The following is a 25773-nucleotide window of genomic DNA, read 5'->3' as shown; positions in this document are numbered from 1 at the left end:
GCCAATTGGTCTCGTGACATCGATCTAGAACCTGTTTCAAATCCCAAAACTCACAAGTGTTACGTATTACTAAGCTATGTAAATACCATCTTTGATCTACTGTTTTTGCCGGTAGCACCAATTAGAGATGCACAAGAAAGCCCAAGCTCAAAGCCAGGTCTCAAAACCCGTTCAGTCCCGCACCTAGGCCCAATCTTGAAAACTCTGCCTTAAAAAACGTGATCAGGCCCTTTATACTATACCTCCAAATCCTGGTTCGGCTCAAGAAAAGCCCGTGCCTCTTTTTTTGCTCAATGAAAACGGGCTTGGAAGACCCGGAATTTGGGCATCTTTAGTACCAAAGGTGTGTGAAAAACACACAGACCAACTTTTAACAAGTACACTACATTAGATCAAGACTAAGTTACAAAAATAAAAATCCAAAAGGAATAGTAAATGGTACATGGGATGGGAACACAAAAAGGAAAAAAAACAGAGAAGATTCCACAGCTTCATCTAGTGTTCATATCTTCTTGGCCACAACAGATTTGTGTTGTGCTGCTGCTGAAGAAGTTAATTTAGCACGTCGCTCGTCGTAAGATGCTGTAAAACGTTGAATTGTTAGTAAAATAACATAAGCAGATAGCAATAGAAGACCGCTAGGTTAGAGGATAGGTCTGCATACAACCCACCTCAAACACCTTTTCATAAGCCAGAGGTTTTCATAGAAACAGCCGCTCTACTCCTTAAGGTAGAGGACAAGTCTGCATATATCTCACTCTCAGACTTGTTTATTAGCAGCTTAATGAGCTTAATAGGACTCCCAGCTTATTCAGTCAGCTATATACAAGTGTTTGGTAGTGGCTAAATGATATAGAAAGTGGCTTATTCAATAAGCTTCTTGGGGTTACAGAAAACCAAGTTTCTTCCAAACATATCCCTCCCAATTAAAAAACACCCACCTTCCATCTATGAAAAAAACCCTCCCAAACAAAAACCTCCACAGTCTATACAAACAGACTAATTCACACAGACAACTTTATTCATATAGTACTTAAAGGGAAACCAACCAAACAGTCCCTCACACTTTTCACAAGCCAGGGGTTTTCACATAAACAACCACCCTACAAATTGAGGTAGAGGAGTCTGCGTACATCCCAACCAAAAACCTCAACTCCGGGTTGGATATACTGGCCTCGTATGGTTTGGTTTGGTTTATAGTAATAGAAAAAGTCCCATCCCTCAAAATTGCAACTACAACGTACTTTGGCCCGTTCCCATTTTTTTACTTATCCGATTCCTATATATTTTTTAAAACTTTCCTTTTGGTATATCTCAGATGTGACGTATCAAACATTTAGGTACACCTGGTTTATATACGAAGATGCATGAAAATGCAATGTTCTTTGGTCTAATTCTTCTTATGTGTAACATGCTTCAGTCTAAATGTTTGAGATATCACATATGAGGTCCAAATAAAAGTTTTAAAAGTACATTACACAAAATAAATAAGGCCAAAGTATGTTGCATTTTCCCTTAATAAAAGGTAGGATCATAAGTTAAATGTTCAATTATCCTTTCAATAATGATAAAATAAGAAAATCTTGTCGACTAGAATCACTACCACTTCTATGTAACGTTGACGATAAACAAATAGATAACGTGGTCTGAAAATTGCCAATGAGAATAGCGATCAACTTACAGAATGCAACTACTTCACTAAAGATGGGACTTACGTTCAGTAGGACGCGACATAAGAGGAACATGAGACGAAAATTTCTTTTTGATCTTGTTACTTGTTGCACCAGCATCTGCACATTTGAAATCCTATCAGCAATAATTGGAAGGACCAAGGGTTTTAATCCATTCAATTGGAAGTTCTTACCATCTTCGGTGCTTGAAAGACTTGTTAGAGCCTCATGGAAAATCGCAGCTTGAAGTTTGTATGTTTGGCTTTCCTTCTCTAAATGCAACTGCAAAGCTCGTCTGGCATCTATTCGTAAAGGTCAGAATAAAACATACAAGGTGAGCTGAACGCAATTGGTACCAGTGATTCGGTGTAAGTCAATTTTATAAGACTTGAGGCAACATAAATGGTTCCGCTGAACAGAAACGAGATGCAACCCACTAGAAAGTGATTAATATACCTACTTAAAGATTGGCATATGGGCTTATTGATTTAGAGAAGCCTTATTGTTGATTGGTCGGAACATAATTTGGTAGGTTTTTGGGAAGAATGGGATCACATTGATATATACATAGGACCATACTTTCACATTCCCGGGTTCTTCATGGAATCAACCGTTTTACTCTTTCAGTTAGAGATCAGGTCATGCACATTTTACCCCTCAGACCTACCTTAGGATGGGATATACCGGTTTGGTTGGTTTTTTTTTTTACATGGACTTTTTAAGATGCTATATTGGAGCTAAAACGAAACCAAACCAAACAGACCGAGTAAATCCCAATCGAAAGTAGGGTGGGGGAGTGAGATGTACACAAACCTGACCTTTACACCAAAGAATAGAGCGGCTGTTTCAGTAAAGATCCCCAGCATGTGCAATAGTGTGAGCAAACAGGTGGCATATGTAGAGAAAATTAACATGGGAGATCTCCATCCTTGAAAATCTAGCCAAAAATGTTCATTTAGTTTCTTTCGTTGTTGCGTTCATGGTGGTGGCTGATTGGTAAAAAGGTAAGCCAAGTTCTATTTTAGTCATCTTTGTTAACTAAGGTTAGGCAAACCCTCGTATAGAAAATCTTAAAACGTAATATGATGAATGCAAATAGAAATGTTGGGGCCGTTTGCCAAAAGCTTACCAAGTGTCACTTACCTTATGGGTGAGCATGGCAAGGACCAAAAATCTTACCCGGTAAGAGGCATAGCAAACACTGAAAATCTTACCTGGCAAGTGAGGGAGAAGACTCTTACCCGGTAAGCACTTGCCAGGTAAAAGATGCTGACCAACAATCCATTTTGATAGCCGAGAATGTTACCCGATAAGGTAAGTGAGGGCGGTGACTCTTGCCCGAAAGCGTTTGGTAAATGGCCCCTTAGATAACGTTAAGGCTCATAAATACCACAAAGATATCACCATATCTTTCTTAGCACATTTTCCTCCACTTTTCATTTTTCAATTTTGGAGTAACTTCTCTATTTATACTCGTATCACAGAAATGGAACCCACAAAATTAAAATAAGAATAAAACAAATAGACCCATATATTCCAGTTACCTTTATTAGTACAGGATGAAAAATTGGTAATAAATAAAACAAATTACCAGATAACAATCGAAAGTGTAACCGAGTTAAATAGATAACTAGGCTGCAGTTCAGGTATGTTAAAGAAAACAATATTAAAATTCAAGTAAAGTGGGAAGGATGTGAGACAACATAAACTGTGAGCCAATCAAGATGGAATTTATCATTCATCTATAAACAAAAAATGAGGTGGTAAATGTGAAGGAACACCAAAGCTGAAGTGGAAGATGAAAAGCTAAGAAGAAAATATCTCAGATACTGGAGGCAGCTCAATTGGCAAATAAAGGCTCATAGGTTGGCAGTTTGAGTCTCCTGGGGGATACTGGGGATTTTCCTGGCCGTTATCTTTAGGGCCCCATGGGATTAGTCGAGGTGCGGACAAGCTGACCCAGACACTCATGGTTACCAAATACAAAAAGAATACACTACATGTAAGAAGTGCTCGCTGGGAAATAAAACATGAGCAGGAGGGTATGCAAATTTTGGCAGAAACAATCTTGGCTAAATAAGCAACAGTTACAAAATGGATACAATTATTATGGAAAACAATTATATTGTTAGATCATATTAAGAAGAGGATTAAACTAGGGGTTCTATTAACTTAATCAAGTACCTGAGGAGCAGATAAATTTGAGACCTTCAAATTCACAAGATTGAAGAACTAGTGGTATCTCTGGAGCCATTTTGTACTGAGGTTTCCTAGGCGTCTTCTCAACGTCAAGCAAAGCATCTATAACCTACAAAGAAAAAACTTAATACCAGTTGCTGCAAGGACGTATAAGTATATGTTAATAATTATTTTCAAAGTTCTTAGGACTTTGTAGTACAATTTAAAAAGTACGGGAACACGAGGGGAGGCGCAAGCCTTGAGGCGGGATAAGGGGTAAGCACCAAGGCAGGAAACAACTAAATTCATAAAATTATGAACATGTAAAACATAATCCCATATGACCATAATACAGTGACAGTGGACACAAAGTGACACTGATATATATTATATATATACAAGCACAACACTGTAAAGTCCTTTACAGGAGAAGGAAGAACCAATTGCATTGTGTGGAATTGATACTGTAAATATAATCCCTGATTTTCCTTGGGATTATTTTTTCTTTTGTAACAGATTTGGTAGATATTTGTATGATTTGGTAAGTTTCCTTGTATGTAATCAAATCCCTTAAATTATGGGATTCTAGTTTGGTCTCTAAGCTGTATAAGTTCCCCTTTTGCTTTTCAATGAGAATAACAATAGAATTTCTATGAAATTACATGGTATCAGAGCTACAAAGGTATCTGTTTTAACAACAACTTAATTGCTGTTAATAATTAGAACGAATAACCGAGGTTCAATATGCCGGAGTCCGAATCAAACTCCACCGTCACATCTACCGATCGATCAACACCAGTAGTTGACTACTCTCAATCACCGATGCAAATCACTGTTCATTGTTTGAATGGGAAAAACTGTCTGGAATGGTCACAATCTGTGAAACTCGCCATTGAAGGTCAAGGTAAGTTGGGCTTCCTGACCCGGTGAAACTTCAAAACCGGTCTCATCTGATCCAGGATACCGTAAATGGTGTTCTGAGAATTCTTTAGTAACTGCATGGCTACTCAATTCAATGGACATGTCTATTGCTAAGCCATATATGTTCATGAAAACCGCCAAGGAAGTGTGTGGGACTCTGCTCTAGCGACATATTCAAACATGGAGAATTCTTCCCAGATCTTTGAAATTAAAACACATGTGTGGCAAGCCAAACAAGATAACCGTGATATTACCTCTTACTATAATGAGATGGTAGCATTATGGCAAGAATTGGATCAATGCCACGATGATGTGTAGAAGAGTTTTGCAGATTGTACGTGGCAGCAGAAGAAAGAGAAGAATGATCGTGTGTTCATGTTCCTGGCTAGTGTTCACCCAAGTCTCGATGAAGTTAAAGGAAGAATTATTGGCCGAAAGCCTCTTCCATCCATCCGAGAAGTTTTTTTAGAAGTAAGATGGAGAAAGCCAAAGATAAGTATTGACGAATGGGATCCAACCTACTGACGTCGGGGACACAGCAGCCCTACTTGTCCGTGGCATAGAACAAGGGGGAGATACAAAAAAGAAACCTTATTGTGACGATTGTAAGAGGTTTTGGCACACTCGGGACAAGTGTTGGAAGCTTCATGGCAAGCCTATCGGCTGGAAGAGTAAGTCTGAAGAACCCTACACACCACAGTTGAAACGACTCAAGACACTCAAATCCAACCATGACAGTCTCAATTCACAAAGGATCAAATGGAGCAGCTCCTAAAATTACTTAAAACCACACCTATGTCTTCTTCTGCTGCTTACAAAATACATCAGCCTGGATCATTGATTCAGGGCATCTGATCACATGACTTCTTGTTCGAATCTCTTCAATTCTTATAAGCCTTGTGCACAGGAAATAGAAAAGTGTGAATTGTTGATGGCACTTTTTCTACAATAGCAGGAGTTGGTGATATAAAAATATCATCGGACTTCATTCTTTCTAATGTCCAACATGTTCCAAAACTCTCTAGTAATCTCATCTCTATTCATAAACTCGCTGCAAACCTCAATTGTCGTGCTTTGTTCTTTCCTTCCATTTGCATTCTTCAGGACCTGGACTCGGGGGAGGATGATTGGATGTGCTGATGAATGTGGTGGACTCTACATACTAGATGAGGGAATCCACTCTAATAAGAAGACTTCTTGCTTCTTCACCGCATCTGATTTGAGTAATAATGAGATTTATATATGGCACTTTAGACTTGGACATCCAAGTTTCTTTTATTTAAAACATTTGTTTCCTATGTTATTTGGTAATAAATATCCCTCATCCTTTCAATGTGAGATTTGTGCGTTAGCATAACTACACAAAAGTATGTATCATCCACAACCATATAAACCATCTATGCCTTTTGCTTTGATACATAGTGACATATGGGGTCCTTCTAAGGTCACTACGTGTCATGGGAATAGATGGTTTATTACCTTCATAGATGATCATACAAGGGTTTGTTAGGTCTATTTGCATAAAGAAAAATCAGAAGTTGAACATGTTCTCAAAAAATTATTTAACATGATTCTAACTCAGTTTCGCACTAAGATTCAAATTCTTAGAAGTGACAATGGTAGGGAATATTTTACTGAAACTCTAGGGAATTTTTTAGATGCTCAAGGCATAGTTCAACAAAGCTCATGCGTAGATAATCCACGACAAACGGCATAGCCGAAAGAAAAAACATCTGCTTGAAATCACTCGGGCTTTACTATTTTCAACTGAAATACCAAAATATTTATTGGGAGATGCTCTTCTGCATGCTACATATTTAATGAACTAAATGCCATCTAAAGCTTTAAAGTTTCAAACACCCATATCTGTTTTAGAAAGTTCTTTTCCAAAGTCACGATTATTTTGTTCCATGCCTTTAAAAGTGTTGTACCGCGTTCATTAAGAACACCAATGTCAACCTTGGCAAATTAGACCACAAAGCCCTCAAATGCATCTTTGTGGGAATCGTGCCACATAAAAAGGGATTTAAATGTTTTCATCCAAACACGGGAAAAATGTTTGTTACCATGGATGTTAAGTTTTTTAAAAATATTCCTTTCTTTAAATCTCGTCTTCAGGGGGAGAATAAAAAAAAGACTTGAAATTTTCATATCTAGTATTTCCAACTACATTTGAGCCATGTGCATTTGACTCAAATCCCAAAGATTGTCCAATCTTTGAACACGAGGAAAATGTAGATGTTCCAATAGAACCACCACTAGATCGAGAAAGTGAACATAATATTCCTCCTGAATAAACTGAAGTACCATTTGAACCTCAACAAGTTACTCAAGAGAATTGTAGTGAAAAAAAAAACAGTTCGGTAAAGTGTATGAGCGAAGGTTCCCACCAAACAAAGAGTTCAACACAATCTCAGCTCCTGATTCCGAACCGAGGAAGGAACCATCTCTTGGTAAGTCATGTGACTTGAATGTTCCAATAGCATTGAGAAAAGAAAAATGTGCATGTGTTAAATATCCTATGTCCAATTACATGTCTTGCTCAAAACTCTCACCAAAATACTTTGCTTTCACTTCAAATGTGTCCAAAGTTCAAATTCCTAACACTATACAGGAAGCCCTTAAAAGTCATGAGTGGAAAAAGGTTGTTCTAGAGGAATTGAGTGCTCTTGAGAAGAATCAGACGTGGCGTGTTGAAGATCTTCCGAAAGGTACGCCCACAGTTGGTTGTAAGCGGGTATTTACTCCAAAATTTAATGTTGATGGAGCCCTTGAAAGATATAAAGCAAGGCTAGTAGCCAAAGGTTTCACACAAACCTATGGCATTGATTATACAGAAACATTTGCTCCAGTTGCAAAGTTAAATACCATAAGGATTCTACTTTCAGTAGCAGCAAATCTTGATTGGCCAATTAGGCAATTTGATGTGAAAAATGCCTTCTTGAATAGAAAACTAGAAGTTTATATGTTGCCACCACCTAGGTTTGAAAGTAACTTTGGCACAAAAGTGTGCAAATTAGAGAAAGCTTTGTATGTGCTCAAGCAATCCCAAGGGCATGGTTTGACTTTTCACTCACAGTAGTCAAAAGTCATGGATACAAACAAGCTCAATCTGATCATACTCTATTCACTCGATTTTTCTCAAAAGGTAAAAATTACAACCTTAATAGTTTATGTAGATGACATACTCGTCACAGGTAATGACCATGAGGAGATGGAAAGAATGAATGATCGACTTGCTATAGAGTTTGAAGTAAAGGACCTTGGAGAAATGAAATACTTTCTAGGTATGGAAGTTGCAAGGTCAAATAAGGGCATTGTATTGTCATAAAGAAGATACGTTCTGGATCTTTTACCAGATACTGGAATGAGTGCATGTCGACCAATAGATACTCCAATTGACCCCAACAAAAGGTTAGATGGCATTACTAATAAGAAGTAGGTCGATATTCATCAATACCAACGGTTGGTTGGAAGGTTGATTTACTTATCACATACACGGCCTGACATTGTTTTTGCAGTTAGCATGGTGAGCCAATTTATGCATTGTCCTCATGAAGAACATGAATAAGCTGTCCACAAAATTCTTAGAAAAATAAAGAGTTGTCCAGGCAAAGGAATACTCTTTAAAAAAGGAGACAACTGAACCATTGGAGCCTTCACTGATGCAAGTTGGGCATACCCAAACATGAGCAGAAGATCTACATCGGGATATTGTACTAGTGTATGGGGAAATCTTGTCACGCGGAGAAGCAAGAAACAAAGTGTTGTATCCAGAAGCAGTGCAGAAGCTGAAAGATCAATGGCAGATGGCATATGGGAAATAATTTGGATCAAAAGGGTCTTTGCTGACTTACGTCTAAAGGTTGAGCTACCTATGAAGTTGTTTTGTGATAATAAAGCAACCATTAGCATCTCACAAAATCCAGTCCAACATGACAGGACAAAACACATTGAAGTGGACCGACATTTCATAAGGGGAAAGTTGGACAATGTGACTATCTGCATTGCATCCATCCCTTCCAAAGAGCAAACAGCAGATATCTTAACCAAAGGACTATTTAGACCGGCATTCAATCGTCTTATAGACAAGTTGAACTTGTATGATATATATGCACCAACTTGAGGGGGAGTGTGGAATTGATACAATGAATATAACCCTGATTTCTTGGGATTATTTTTCCTTTTGTAACAGATTTGGTAGATATTTGTATAGTTTGGTAAGTTTCCTTGTATGTTATCATATCCCTTAAATTATGGGATTCTAGTTAGGTCTCTAAGCTGTATAAATACCCCTTTTGCTTTTCAATGAGAATAACAAGAGAATTTCTCTGAAATTACACATTGTTTAACGGAGAGAACCGCTGGCTTTTCTGGTTTTCAGGAAAAAAATACTTCTAGGGTTTTCAACCCTTTTTCTAATAAAGAACCATATGGACACACACTAAATTGAGACGTACACCTCATCTCTGCTTACCGCCTCAGCGATGTACACATCTTCTAGGGGTTGAGAGGTGCCACCATAAGAACGATTTTCATGCCTTGAGGCATACACCTCAACTGGATTTCAAAACCATGTTGAAGCCTAAAGAGGAAAGAATCATAAATAGGCAAGAAGTGGTAGGTATCACAGAATCTGCCTGACAACTTTTTTATATATCTTCAGATAACTTTCGGTGGAGACTTTGAAGAGAAAAAAACAGATTACAAGGATACCGGTACAAAGGAAAAGAAGATTTAGTCTCAAAACTATATAACTAGATAGTAACCTACTTAACTAGAGTGACCTGGACCCTTTCCTTTGTCTTATGCAGCCTAACCTGCTTCATGCCAACAGAAAAACATTCCATTCCATCCTTTCAACCTACCTCAGGCGAATACATGGATATTATAGTAAATAACCAGGGGGTCCTTTTATACATTTTATTATTTAAATGCATCCAATTAAAGAGAAATCAAATCAATAAACATGGGCCTCAATTACGTACATCAGGTGATTCGAGACCTTGGCCAATCAAGAATAACACAGCAACCATGCACCGAACCTGGTGCCACAAGAAAGCACTGCCTTTGACTTTCAATAACATGAGCTCGTCACTGTTAAACATGCAAATAGGTAAAATCCTCAGGTTAGTAATTAGTCAGCAGAACCGACATAGGTACAATAATTATTGTTTAACTAAAGAGCTTTAGTAAAGAAATTATTATTTTTGTCCCAACTTCAGTATATGAAAGAAGCATAAAAGCAAAGAAATAAAAATTAATTGAACATCTTGCTTATCCAGCATGTATGTAATAATGAGTGTTAGAAAACTTGTAGAAGTGATGCAACAGCTAAATCAGACCATATCTAAGTGTATGCCCAAAGTGTAGAACTTTATGCAGCACTACATTCTGCATCTTTGCTTCTAACTAATCGTTTATCATTTGTAATAATCATCATAACTGGTAATAAGTTCAGCAGCAGGCACATAAGCTACAGGACCTTGCAGTCCCTTCAAGAAAAAGAACACCTCCAATCACAATAGTGCTTTGTGAAATATTTGCTCCGTACATAAGCCATAGATTTATGCCTTAAGATAAGTTTACCTCTTCCCCTTTGGTGCTCTATTCATACAGAAATCACCACTATCAAAACATTCTCTTCAATGAGACATTACAGTCCCTAAGATCGACCAATGGCAATGACAACCCAATTTATTTTTGAAGTATATAATATTTATATACGGCAAATGCCATTAAACTCACACACCCTCCTCACCTTGGTGAAGTTTGAACCCGTGACCCCGCATGAAGGCCAAAGGCCAGGATACCGCTAGATCAAAGGCCCTTTGGTAATGACAACCCAATTTGTTGTCACCACCAAGCACCATATACATTTAATTCTCTTTCCCCAACGTCAACACTAGCACACACAAACATAACGTCTACACCTGTTGAACCAACCCCAAATGCAAATCAAAGGGCTGCTTATTTTTCCAGTAGACACAGAAAGTGGGTTTCAGCTACAGTGGGCATAACTATCAAACATGCTATATAGAAGAGGGGAGAGGGGGAGAGGGAAGGACATTATTCTTTCGTTTTAACCCGACACAATTTTCATTGAAAATTATTTTACGAGAAAAAGTAATGTGGTTCAATATTCCTCTTTTATAGCCTTGGGCCAATCGGTACTTTACATTTGGTCATCACTTCTTTACCATCTGCTTGAAGGGAGAAACTCCCTGGTTAACCATTGTCAAAACAATAAATTTGTAGTGAGGTGACCATGGTCAGGGTAGTCCCTGCCAATTACAGCAGGCCCCCCAAAATGTGGGGTGGTTACTCATCACTTGAAATAAGCCTTTGGTCTTTTTGGTTTTGGCAATATTCAGAGACAAGCGTATGAGTGTCTCATAAACTACGCCATTGGGAAGGAAAGAAAAGAAAACAAAAGTAAGGAAAAGAAAGAATATTTTATTTGTGTTCTTGAGAGTGAAGGGAAAGGAAGGAAAGAGAAGGAAAGAAAATAAATTTTCATGTTCTTGAGCGGGAGAGAAGGGAAAGGAAAGATATCATTTTTACAAATATACCCTTATTTATTTTATAAGTGTTATAATTGATGGGTAGACGTGTAAGTTTATAAATATTTTTAATTGAAAACCTCGAGAACACAAGATTTTTTCTTTCCCCCTACTTTCCTTCCCTTTCCCTTCCTTTCCTTCGTAAAAAAAAAAACTCGAGAACACAGCGTAAGAGTTACAGTTAAATTTTGAGCTATAGACCTTGTAATTCTTCTTGATATGAGTAATACAGAAAGCCAATGATGTGAACTAATGAATGTCATATAATCGTTAATGACTCAACTTGGAAATAAAGGAACACAAAGAACATATAACATGAGATCAATATTAATAAAGTTGTGGATATGCTCCAGACCTTCCATTGCAAGGACATATATCAAATGATGTTATGCGTCGTTTGTAATTATGCACGTTCGCCGCATCCATCTTACAAAAATTTCTAAAATCATGTTCGCCAATAAGCCTTTTACATGAACTCTGCATTGCCTGGAGAAATCATATACCATAGAAGAATCAAAAGGAGAAAAAGAAAAATGTTCCATTGTAGCAGAAGCAAGCCATAAACTAAATTCAAAAGAACCCAAGACATGGGAATGGCTTCTCATCTCAAGTCGGATCCTCTTAAAGGTAACGATTTTGATTCACGGTTCCAAAATGATGTTCATTTGCACTAGCAAATTATCAATACTATCGAGCCTTCTATTTCATCTCTGGTTAGTCACTTTGAATATGTTAAGGAACAAACCACAAGGGTGGTGCCTGATTGGTTTGACGCTTGGCTCCAAAGGTCAAAAGTACCAAGAGGTCCCAGGTTCAAATCCAAGGAGGAATAAAAATCCCCTTGTGGCCATGGAGGTTCAAATGCGGTGACTCCGGGCTATCTGCAAAGCAGGTGGTCGCCCTGGGATTAGTCGGCTCAGATAGCGGGTTGGATATCCAAGTTAATAAAATATATATATATATATATATATATATATATATATATTAAGGAACTTATGGATTATCTTGATTTTTTTGTATTATGGAGAAAGTAACATCTCTCGAATTTATAGTGTTTGTAAGTCCTTTGATCATAGAAAACAACAGGACCGATCACTCACTACATATGTCAAAAAAGTGTATGAGAAGCTTAACTCTCTTCTTCCATTAGTGTTGATGTCAAAGCCATGCACACTCAGAGGAAACAAGTGGCTGTTATCAGTTTCTTGAATGGTTTGCGATCAGAATTTGACTCGATCAAATCTCAGTTCTTGAATGAATCTACTATTCCTACTCTTCAAGAAACATTTGCCCGTGTTCTTAGGGACGAGAATCTTCAGGCTTCTCAAACTTCTGATCACAAGAGTGCTCTAGTTGGTCGAGGGGGATTTCATGGTGGCTACCGAGGAGGATTTCGTGGGGGTCACCGTGGTGGTCTAGAGGTGGCCACAGTGATCGAACAACTGACTCCGAGGCTACTATTCCAGATTCTGATAATGTTGAGTGTTACTACTGCCATGAGTTAGGTCACACCAAACGCACATGTAAGAAGCTTTTGGCCAGACATTCGAGGAGTTCATCAGCGCACGTTGCCTCTGCCTCAGATAGTACTGTTACTATACCCGTAGAAGAATATGCTCGACTTTTAGGTACTGAGAATTCCACTGCTCCGACTGTTGCATTTGCTGAGACATGCAAATCTAGTACATGCATATTATCTTTTGCCTCCAAATGGGTCATTGATTCAGGTGCTTCAGATCACATGACAGGTAATCCCACCATCTTCTCTAATTTCAATAAACACAAATTCCCATGTCACAATTATTGACGAGTCTACCACACCTGTCCTTGGTTTTGGCACCATCAATCTTACCCCGACTGTTCCGTTATCTTCCGTATTGAGCCAACCTAACTTCTCGTTCAATTTTTTATCAGTCAGCAAATTTACCCATGCTTTGAATTGTTGTGTCTCATTCTTTCCTGATTTTTGTGTCCTTCAGGATCTGTCGACGAAGAGGATTATTGGTAGAGGGCGGGAGACTGATGGCCTATACATATTTGAACATCAAGTACCTTCCTCATTGACTTGTTCCAGCTCATCATCTCCACTTGAAGTTCATTGTCGATTAGGTCATCCATCTTTACAGAATCTGAAGAAGTTATGTCCTGAGTTTTCTTATTTAACTTCTCTACAGTGTGAGTCTTGTCAGTTTGCCAAACATCAGCGTATTCATTTTAAGTCCTAGAGTCTGTAATAAGCGTGCCTCATCCCTATTTGAGTTGGTCCATTTTGATGTTTGGGGACCATGTCATGTTACTTCAAAACTTGGGTTTAGATATATTGTTGCGTTTGTTGATGATTACTCTCGCACTACTTGGCTTTACTTTATGAAAAATCAAGCCGAGGTATTCACACATTTTTGTTCACCCTATGCTGAGATTAAAACCCAATTTGAAGTCTCCATTCAAACTCCTCGTAGTGATAATGCAAAAGAAAATTTGTCCCAAACATTTCAGTCATATATGATTCAAAATGGCATTCTTCATAAGTCTTCATGTGTTGACACATCAGCCCAAAATGGGGTTACGGAAAGAAAGAATCGTCATCTCCTAGAGGTTGCTCGGGCTTTATTATTTCACATGACTGTTCCTAAAGTCTTCTGGGCTGTGCAGTTGCTACCGCTTGTTTTCTTATCAACCGAACGCCTTCCGTTGTCTTGGATGGTAAAATTCCTTTCTCAGTTATGTTCCTACAAAATCATTGTTCCTTGTCGACCCAAAGATCTTTAGTTCTTGTTTTGTCCGCAATACCCGACCTCACATAACTAAGTTGGATCCAAAGTCTCTGAAATGTGTCTTTCTTGGTTACTCTCGACTTCAAAAAGGGTACAAGTGTTTTCCCCCATGCTTAATCAGTACATTGTATCACGAGAAGTTACATTCCATGAGAATATACCCTTCTTTCCTATGTCCACTCCTTGCAACCCAAGAGATGGTGATGATTTGTTGGTGTATATACCATACCTGTTCCCGAGTCTACTACCCCATCCGACTTGATACAAACCCAAGAGCTTACTAAACCACTGATAGTTCATGTATATAATAGACGGCAACGACCTACATCAGATCCTGACCCATCATGATCTTCATCATCGTCTGCAGATCCGCCTAATGATGATCCTCTTGCTTCGAGTGATCCACCACCTTCTGATACACAGGTTCTGATCTTGATGTTCCCATTGCTCTTCGGAAAGGCAAGCGCTCATGTACTTACCCTATTTCTTTTGTTGTTTCCTATGATAAACTTTCATGTTCTCGTTCTTTGATCTCTACACTTGATTCTTTATCTGTTCCTAAAACGGTTAGTGAAGCTTTGGCCCATCCTAGATGGTGGGATGTTATGACTGATGAAATGAATGCTCTCGATCATAATGATACATGGGATTTGGTAGAGTAACCTGCAGGCAAAAAGGCAATTGGCTGTAAAAATGGGTATTCACTGTGAAAGTTAATGCAGATGGATCAGTGGCTCATCTGTGAAAGTTAATCCAGATGTTCCCATTGCTCTTCGAAAAGGCAAGCACTCATGTACGTAACCCTATTTCTTCTGTTGTTTCCTATGATAAACTTTCTTCACATTCTCGTTCTTTGATCTCTACACTTGATTCTTTATCTGTTCCTAAAACGGTTAGTGAAACTTTGGCCCATCCTAGATGGTGGGATGCTATGACTGATGAGATGAATGCTCTCGATCATAATGATACATGGGATTTGGTAGAGTAACCTGCAGGCAAAAAGGCAAATGGCTGTAAATGGGTATTCACTGTGAAAGTTAATCCAGATGGATCAGTGGCTCATCTGAAACCCGATTGGTAGCCAAAGGATATGCTCAGACTTATGGAGTCGACTACCACGAGACATTTTCTCCTGTGGCTAAGGTACCCTCCATCCGCCTGTTTGTTTCATTAGCCGCTACTTACGACTAGGTACTACACCAACTGGATGTGAAAAATGCCTTCTTGCATGGTGATTTACATGAAGAAGTTTATATGGAGCAACCACCTGGGTTTGTTGCTCAGGGGGAGTCTAGTAAAGTTTGTAAACTGCGTAAATCATTGTATGGTTTAAAGCAATCCCGTCGTGCTTTGTTTGGACGGTTTAATGCCGTAGTGACTGAGTTCGGCTTACGGAGGAGCTCTTATGATCATTCTGTGTCTTTACTTCGTCATCTTCCGGATGTATTCTACTAGTGGTATACATTGATGACATTGTGATTACGAGGAGTGATGAGACTGGGATCAAGAAGCTAAAAGATTTCCTTGCGTCTCGGTTTCAAACAAAGGACCTAGGTCCTTTAAAATACTTCTTGGGAATTGAAGTATCTCGTACACAGAAAGGGATATGTTTGTCTCAACGGAAATATTGTTTTGATATATTGAATGACTCTGGTATGATTGAAAAAAAACCTTGTGAGGCCCCAATGATTCCAAATATGAAATTCAAAGCAGGCGATAGAGATCTACTTGAGGATCCTAGAAAAGTACAGAAGAATCGTGGGAAAGCTAAACTACCTGACGATTACACGTCCTGACATCGCTTTTCCAGTGTGTAGTAAGTCAATTTATGTCATCTCCGAGAACTCCACATTGGGACGCTGTTAGGCATATACTGAAGTACCTAAAGGGTGCTCCTAGTCTTGTCTTGGTATCCTTTATCAAAATCACGATCATCATGTCATAGAAGGGTTCACAAATGACGACTATAATGGGAATCCTACTACTAGGCGGTCTACGATAGGCTATTGTGTGTTGGTTGGAGGGAATCTAGTTTCGTGGAAAAGCAAGAAACAGAATGCCGTTTCCCGGTCAAGTGTTGAATCTGTATACAGGGCCATGGCTCAAACCACTTGCGAGCTAATATGGTTGCGTAATCTGCTAGGTGAAATTGGGTTTGCTCAATCTAAACCAATGAACCTATATTGTGATAATGAGGCGGCTATACACATTGCAAATGATCTCGTGTTTCATGAAAGAACAAAACACATCGAGGTTGACTGCCATTTCACTCGTGAAAAGCTAGAAGATGGAATCATCTCAACTCCCTTTGTTCGAACAGAAAGACAACTTGTTGATGTCTTTACCAAAGCATTACCTGGTTCGCGAATCTCTTTTATTTGTAACAAGATGGGCATGATTAACATCTATGCTCCAACTTGAGGGGGAGTGTTAGAATGTAAATACGGTATATATTTACTTAGGCCCATTAAGCCCATAGGCCTTAGGGTTTCTCTTTTGTCTAGGTTTTCTGTCTATATATATCCTTGTATCCTTTCTGTGTAAAAAAAAGTTAAAAACAATAATATAATCCCTGATTACAACATGAAAGTAAGTGTAAAGTGTACCACAATACCAATATGTTCAAATGTTCTCTCCAGAAAAAGTATATGTATTCCCTACTCAGACAACTAAACCTGCAAACAACCAACCGCAATTAATCAAGCATTTACTTTACATATCAAGTCTATAAAGAAGAAGATAGTGCAAAACGTGCTCTACAAACAAATACGTTTCTTCAATTCAATTTTAAGGCTTCTTGTTTGCCACCAAAACAGAAAAGAATACTGGTTCATCTTGAATACTTACTCCCTCATTCCACAACTAGAGATCATTTCAAAAATTCATGAATGTCGAGGATACACAGGGAGTGGTAAAGTTCAGTACTGAATTAAGGCTTCTTTTAAGATAAAACTCATTGAAAGCAAGAGGAATTGAGATATCAAACCTTGCATAAATGGTGGACAAACAAAGAGGTTTAACACGAAAACGTATAATGAAAGCATTTGACATCCAATTTTTATGTTAATGCCCAGGAACCTTACCATTCTGCACTGAACTTCCTAGTCGGGACAACAATTATATGGTCTACTCTAAGCAATAACTTTTATCTTAAATTGATTTCAAATTTAACGTAATTACTGCATAAAAAATAGTTGACTGAAGCACATCATAGAAACAATAAAGGGAGATCATGAGTGAAAAGATCTGAAAGGCCAAACAACAAACCTTGCACTAAAATTAACCGGAGCAGGAGACCAGCCTATCACTCGAATATCATCAGGAAGAACTCCGTTCAGTATTCTTACATAATCCAGCTCTCCCTCTAGAAAAGGAATCCAAAAAAAACAGATAATAAGGATCTAAACAATTTAAAAAAGTAAAAGCCAAGCCAAGAGCTTCTGCTAATTGCTAAAAACAATATGATCTTTTAGTTGTTGCAACTATCTTCTAAGTCCAGATCATCTCATCAAAGCCTAATTCAACCAAATTGGCACAATATTGTGGCAGAAATCTATTTTACAGCTCCAGGTAATCCATACTTAGTGTAACACAGAATGGCATGAAGCTTGGTGATCATAGAGTAACGCATATCCTAATTAGTGACACCACCTGCCCTTTACTAAGAGATGCTTTCAAACAACATAACCGCTTTTTCTTTGATGAATTAGGGGTGTACACAGGTTGGGTTGGGCGGTTTACGGTATTTATACATCCCAACCCAATTGTGGCAGTTTGGAAAAATCTCAATCCAACCCTTGCTTGCGGGTTGAGGCAGGTTGGGTTGGGTTGGGTTAACGGGTTAGTAGTTACATAAATTTGACAAATGAAACACTTTATAGGACTTAAGTTTATAGGACCAAACTATAAGTGTCCTATCTAAAAGTATTACAATAGGTTTATACGATGTTTTTGGATGTTTCAACAAGTTTTTAGGAGGTTCTTTAAATAGGGTGTCGTATTAGCTATTTCATGAAAACAATTTTGAGAAGTCCCGTCTATTTATAGAACACTCGTGTTTATATGACACTTTTTCAAGTCGTGCCGTATTAAATAACTAACGACACTTTATTTTAACAGAGTTCTAAAAACTTGTTAAGACTTTCAAAAACGTCCTATAAACATATTGTAACACTTTTTGATAGAACGCTTTTTTGTTTTGTTCTATAAACTTAAGTTCTATAAAGTATCATATTACGACGCTTAGACATTTTAGACGTCCTATGAACTTAATGTCGTTGTAGTGAAATGCTATAACTATTAGCATTTTCTTTCCACCAAAGTACACCATCAAATGAGGGAGTCTTTCAATTGATAGATTCTTCAACCAGGTATCTATTATCTACCAACATCATTCATATTCTCCAACACATCCATTTATTGTTGCTACAAAAACGATTCCAATAATTCTCTTATTAGATTCTTTGGCATCATTCTTGGGTGGTGAATCTCTTTCAGTAACCTATACATATAGCTAAAAAGAAATACAAACATAAACTCAATAAACATTAAATAATATTTTACACATTATTATTATATATAATAAACATTATATATTAATATATCTATATATAATGAACATTATTAATATATATAAATATATCTCTATATAATAAACATTATTAATATATATAACAAACTATTATATAATATAGATATAAATAAAATTTTATTGAAATTATATATTAGTAGCGAGGTGGCGGGTTGGGTTGAGCTAGCCTCACCCAACTTCAACCCTTTTAATTGGCGGTTTAGTGGTTTGGCGGCTCTAGCAGGTTAGGTTCAATTGGGTTCTTAGCGGGTTGGGTTGGACGGGTTGAGCGGTTTGATGGATTTTTTGTACACCCCCATGATGAATAATTAGTTTGCCCAAAAGGAAAGTTGCAACTAGTATTGGGCATCTCATATTGGAAACAGTTCCAATTTCCGCAGGACATAGCCACATAGGAGTACATAAAATATCCATGAAGTGCCAAGACATGTATTTCTGAAGCCAAACAAGTAACCAGGAAGGCTTAAGCACGGCACAGAAAATTTGAAAGCGAAAATGAAAGGAGTGCAGCAACCTTACGTAAGATTCAACTTTTATGGGATGAACATCATAACCAACACTAGATTAATATTTAAACAGAAATTTCACAGAAAAGACTGTAACTGACCCTTGTCTACAAGTTCCTCATACGTATTGCCTCCATGTTCCTTACGTTTTGACCTCAATAGTAACGAAACAACCTACATCAACAACAAAAAAATCTTGATTGGAATCATAAGAAGAAATGAGATGCTAATTTCTAAATTCTGGATTAACCACATGTCTAGACTGTAAACCACAGGCTAAAAAATAATACTACATAGATGTGCTGTTTTAGCAGGTTTAATTAAATTGTTAATCTATGATTAAGGCATGCGATAAAGCAGATAGAGATCTCTTGGCAGCACTACAGAAGGGATCCTTGCTCAACAGTTAATAGCTATAGCCAGAAAATACATCCTTCCTCTGAAATCCAGCCCTGAGGATTCAACCTCTATTTGTAACTCATGAGCCTATAATAGTTCAAGATGCTTAATTCTGTATCAAGATTAACAAACTCAACTTGAAAAGGATAGGCCATATGATAGATCATTGCTTACAAATAGCTTGATAGTAGTAGTATGGCTCATCCATAGGCCCACAAAACAATATAAAGACCCAAGTCTCCTATGTGGGACAAAAACAAATAAAATTTAGAAAACATAATCGAATAAATAAACCAATAGTGATCGAAGTTCCTATTAATAATGGTAGTGTGATTTCATATAATAGAAATAATTGAAGATATGAAACTTACTTCTTTTGTCAACTTACTTGCCCCACAGAGGAAACACCCTTGTCTGTTCTACCGCATCTTGAATACTGCAAATCCTTCTTGTCACTAAGTACAAGTCTTGTCTTTTCAAGGGCTTTGAATAATTCGGACTGCAATAAAGACAGAAAATAATGTCAAGATAGTCACAGATACTATGCCATCTAAATTCAATATAAACAATCTACACTCTTTAAGAAACATACAATGTCGCCTGTTTAGACTTCCAAGTTAGATTGGACTATATTAAAAGGAGCCTTAGAACATGATGTCAATTGGATATTTTCCTGAACTTCGTATAAGAGGTGGCATGGTAATTAGATAATGGACACCAAAATAGCAAACCTCATTACTTTTTGCGTAAATTACAATGCTAACAAACAGATTAAACCAAAAGATCCAAAGACAGACCTCAATAGTTGGATCCATCTGCGCTTCTGATGCAAAACCATAGAACCTGTCATGTTTGCACATGGTAAGTGTCAATAGCAAAATCATGAAGCAGTCGGTAACCCTGGTTTACCAAGGCTACCCGGCTTTTGTAAGGGCTGGGAAGGGAATTCTTTATACAGCCTTTCACTTGCATTTTGCAACACATGTTTCCATAACAACAAAATAGGAAATCATAATTCATGATAAACAGCAAAATCTTCGGGATATAAGCACGATAAGAAAGTCAGAAACTGAACTTCTGTCGGCATCCTTTATCAGTAATTTTTGAACTTTAAAACAAGACCATCTGTCATATACCATGATCATGTGCAAAGTGATCCTAAATGAATGATATTACAGTTTTAGGGTGAAAATCAAAATATTAACATCAGAAGTCATGCCTAACAGCTGCCGAAGAAAATCCTCCGTACATTCTCTTTTCTCACCATACCTGGTTTATGTAACACTTACAATATTGTATGCAAGTTACCATTACACATATTGTAAACTGAAGTTCTTCTAAGGAGAATATATCACAGATATGCACTTAAGTATCTAATAACCAGGCAGTGGGATCATGATCATAGTAAACTATTAAAGAAAAGTGACTGGATGGAAGCATCATTTTTGTACCTCTGACCAAAATACATAATTTTGAGTGCCACAAATCTTTGCGAGTGATGATTCATGGAGTTCAAGTTATAACCTGTAGGAAAGAGTGCATTTTGTAAACAAGACAGTAGGAGGTTACAGTACTGAAACATGAGTAAGAAAACATATTCTCAAAAGACAGTCAGCGAAGCAACTTCTGAATCGCTTAACATCAACTCATGATAAAATATTTTGGTTTGGGTTGGATACTAAGAGATCTAATTAGCCTAAACTAAGTAGGCTTGCTTCAATTGAGTAGCTTACACATTTATTTAGTACACAGACATAAAATCAATAACCATGAAGTTTTCAAGTTTGTTATACGTGATGTTAACCTATCAAACAGCAGAAGAAAATTATAATAACATAAATGTGGTAAACAGAAGTTCAAGTCTTAGACCATTCAGATCTTGGTCCAAAGTAAACAATTCTATTGTAGGTAGGCCATGGTTCATATGAACTTTGATAAATAAATAAGAAAGAATTGATAAACTAGTTGGTTTAACTTCCTAATCTTTAATCAAAATCGCATAGCATCCACACATTCATTAGAGTTCCTATCTTCGTGCAACATAGCAGGTCAGTGCTCCTCTTGAATTAAAGGCCTCCGCTTCTTCTTGATTCTTGACCATGGATATGGACAGATGTCCGAAAACATATTTGGGATGATACAAATTGTAAAGAAACATGTTAAATTGAAATGAATATGCATAGAAGTCCAAGGTCCAATTACTGATGCAAGGGGACTGAAAAAAATCCAAAGCATAAATTCAAGAATAGATAAAGCTCCGCATGGTGGCCTTATAGATATGAAACTCGTTAGGATCCCTAACTCGGAACCACATTTGCCAAAGGAGATAGGAAAGTGATGCATTGATCGATTGGAAGTGAGCAAATAGAAGCAATATAACCTTATCGGTACTAGTGAGGACCCGTCACACCTATAAGGTGAGAGGAGCACATAGCAATCAGAAAAGGGGTATGGTGGTGTGATAGGGGCATAGAAAAGTCTAGATAGGCTCACTTAGACCAACTATCCTCTGTAGGCAACAACAAGCATCAATCGAGGATTTACATTGTAGTGGCTAGCATGTGGGTGGCACCACTATCTTATCGGTGCTAGTGAGGACCCATCGCATCTATAAGGTGAGGGAAGAGCACATAGCAATCAGAAAAGGCGTCTGGTGGTGTGATAGGGGCATACAAAAGTCTAGATAGGTTCAGCTAAGACCAACTATCCTCTGTAGGCAACACCAAGCTACAATCGAGGTTTTACATTGTAGCGGCTAGAATGAACTGGTATTCAATAATGATCCAAATAACATGAATTGGGTCTCAATCAATGCTTTATTATTGAGGGAGAACCCTATATTACATGAAATGGATTCTAGTTAAAATAGTACACAGTTAAACCTTAATAATACATAATGGAAACCTAATATGAAAAATACAATACTAACATAAATATATCGTCTCTATGTGCCCAACATTTGCGCAATAAATCATATCATGTCTTACTGGAATCTTAGTTACCTTTCACTGCATGCAACCACTCCGTTCCTCATGCTTCATACTATGATCCAACCACTAACATGTTCGCCAATCTCCTCTTCAATAATGATCCAAATAACAATTTTTATCATTCCTTCCAATTCAAATCTTCACATTATTTACCATCGTGGGCAAGGTTACGCCTTGCAAATGCAGTCTTACAAAGTTTAACCCTTAGAATTCCAATGATTTTTCCACACAACTCAAGCTTTGCCCATTAGCATCTGGCCTGGTTTCTTTATTAACACCAATAATCAGGTCATCCACAAGGTTTTTGCCTCAAATGCCCTCAATGATCTCAATATGAAGTCGTAACAGAAAAAACACGAGTCCTACTAGCAGGTCCTTTAATACATCTAATAATCCTTTCTATACATCATTTTGTCACATTCAACATTCCTTGTAGAGACTTTCTTCTCAAAAGCTTACCACATAATCTATTTGTCACCCTGTCACGTATATTTCATGGATCAATGTATGTTTGTAGACTACACTTCCATAGCTTTCCTTATAAAGAATACAACCTTAGTCGTTGAGCTGTCATAAAACAAAGTTTTCACCACACTATACCCTAACATCAATCTGAGCTCAAGAACATGTGTACACAATTTCTTAGTAGTTCACTCGTTAAATATCATTATCCTAAAGATATCATTAGCAACCTAGTAAGTCATAATATGACTATCGCTCAAACTCATATTCATTACCCATTAAACTTAGTATTAGCAGACAAAGCGTTGCGTGATAGAACATTCTTCACCTTAGATGCTTTTATTATATGTACAAAGCTTAATTAGTGTCATCAAAAGAATCATCAAGTTCTCCATTGAACAACCTACAAGAGTAGTCCCTATGCCTTTTTCTGACATAGAAAACTTTTCAAATGGTCTCTGGTTCTCATCATCAATGCAACAATATGATTTAGGTCCATAGTTTACCTTTTCCACGTCTTAGCCTACTTGGACACATCATTTTCCCTTAATGGTGTTTGAAAAATGTGGTTCATATGTTCTCATAGCAAATACATTCATATTTGCACAAAGTGGTAAGAAATTTAATAGAAATTTAATTAGATAAAAGATATATCCACCTAACTATGAGCCCAGTCTTTGATGTCTACTTCCTTTGCTTGGTAAAGAGAGGTGTGGAGACTTGAACTCAAAATATTTTCAATTCAATTTCCCTCTAAAGCAAAATTTTGCAAATGATAAAACTTCTCAACATAAAAAATAGTAAAATACATGACATGAGTGATGAGAGGCATTTCCTCCACACTTATAAATTTGTGTAATTAACAATTGCGATTCATTGTGATTTACATGAAGGATATGTATTATAAAAGTTTAAACTAATATAAATCGAATATTATTCACCGTCTTCCTTAGCTTTCCTTTTCTCATCAAATTACCAATTCCATACTAAAACTTTCCACTATTTAGCCAAGGTATATTCCAATTTCTTTCACTGACTCAACCTTGATGACTACTTTACTTTCTCCGGTCAAAAGGAGAATTGGTGACTCAAACTCAAAAAAGAAATTGTCTTTTTACAATTTTGCAAATGGCAAAACTATTTCGACAAACAAATAGAAGTGAAAGATACAGCAATGAAGAAGCTTTGGGATTAGAATGCTTTTGTTTTCTCGTTAATCTTGTAAATGGACATGACATGCTTTGTAGTAGTAACTAGTCAGTGATTCACAGTTCAGAAAATATACAAAGCAAACACAGACCTGACAGTCTCTTCCTTGGCTTCCTTTTTCCATTCCCGACACAGTTTCCTAGCTTCAACTTTTCCAATTTATCAGAAAAAGTATTGCTGTCTGTAAAATTAGTATTAAAATTTTCCTCGACCTGCACAAGGGAGAAAAGAAGAATTTCCAAGCTGTGATTCTTACAGAATCACTTGGTTGGTGCTATTTACACCCACTAAAAACTTTCAAAATGCCTGTTTTCTCACATATGTTTACAAACTGGTTTTAAAGTTTCTTAGGTGTGAAATTCCTAATAACATGCTTTACCTATGTGAATAAGATAGACAAATAAGCTACTATGACCAATTCATTTCATCGTTTCTTGCTGGTTTCTATAAGGTAGGCAATATAATTGCTGCAAAATAGGTTTAACCTTGTAGTCTTACTCACAAACAGAAAAATGTTTTCCTTTCTATCAAACACTAAAAGAGAGAGCAATTGTGAGTGACATACAATTCCACAATCGAATATGAAATACCAAAAACTTCACCATCACCAAATTTCTCATTATTTATTACGACATGAATTTTAAATTAGAGATAAAACTTGAGTTGAAGAGATTGAAAGACCGGAAAATTCCAAACTATAATATGCTTATTTCATAGTAGTGCATACCCAAAGTAATGTAAAAGCACTACTAAGTACTATACTGATCATTCTTCAAACATAAATAATAAATCATAATAATTTATGAACTCAAGGTTTTTGGGAATTGGCTTCGAAAGTCAAATCTCAATTCATACTTTATACTGGTAACCCAATCTTTTATAGAGATCAATGTTCCACCGTCTGTGTGTGTTATATACTTCAAAAAATATATATACTCCAAATTTTGGTTGTACATCTTTTCCTTTGAGAAAACCAGTTATGGCAGCCACAACTAGTTTCCCATTACAAAGGCAGCAAAACTTTTAAAATACATACACCCAATTAAATCCTTCAAACACAGTTCAATTGAAGTACTTTTCAAGAAAGCAAGGAGAAAACAAAATCGTTACGCCTCCCATGGCAAGAAACCCTATTAATCGCGACTTGCAGATAGAACAGAAAACAAAAAAAAAAGCAGAAAATGGTTGTGAGGAAAACGCAGCCTAACCTTGTGGCAGCTGCAGCTTAAAACAAGAGATGCTAATCTCGCGTTCTCTGATTCGAGCTCCTGTGAAGCAAACTGATGATGAAAACGAAGGTAAAAACAATAACGATGAATCGAGAAAGTATAATGAATATACCTTTACTTTTTGCTCAAAAGAAGACAACTTCGACCTTAACTCCATGATAAGCTCACTCTGATTATCATCCATGGCAATGACACTCCCGGGACTGGTTTTCTGCTTTCTCCCTAACTTCCTCCTTCCCTCTCTTGTTTTATGAAATGCCAAATGCGAGAAAGACTCAAAA

General features: G+C 37.2%; 1 protein-coding gene across 1 annotated transcript; it reads right to left on the bottom strand.

The window, feature by feature from the left end:
• Positions 1 to 25773, bottom strand: LOC112511093 (tRNA pseudouridine(38/39) synthase). Its single transcript, XM_025116506.1, has 15 exons — positions 25605 to 25773; positions 25472 to 25531; positions 24355 to 24475; positions 21054 to 21126; positions 20400 to 20445; positions 19991 to 20101; positions 19305 to 19377; positions 17374 to 17470; positions 16721 to 16781; positions 11688 to 11818; positions 9758 to 9866; positions 3855 to 3978; positions 1865 to 1972; positions 1716 to 1790; positions 1 to 582 (listed from the first exon to the last, which is right to left on the bottom strand). The coding sequence occupies exons 1-15, from the start codon at positions 25674 to 25676 to the stop codon at positions 503 to 505; spliced, it is 1341 nt and encodes a 446-aa protein (XP_024972274.1). The 5' UTR covers positions 25677 to 25773; the 3' UTR covers positions 1 to 502.

Source organism: Cynara cardunculus (assembly GCF_001531365.2).
Source record: "Cynara cardunculus var. scolymus isolate 2C chromosome LG 4, CcrdV1, whole genome shotgun sequence".
NCBI lineage: Eukaryota > Viridiplantae > Streptophyta > Magnoliopsida > Asterales > Asteraceae > Cynara > Cynara cardunculus.
This window is presented reverse-complemented; position numbering and strand designations above follow the sequence as displayed.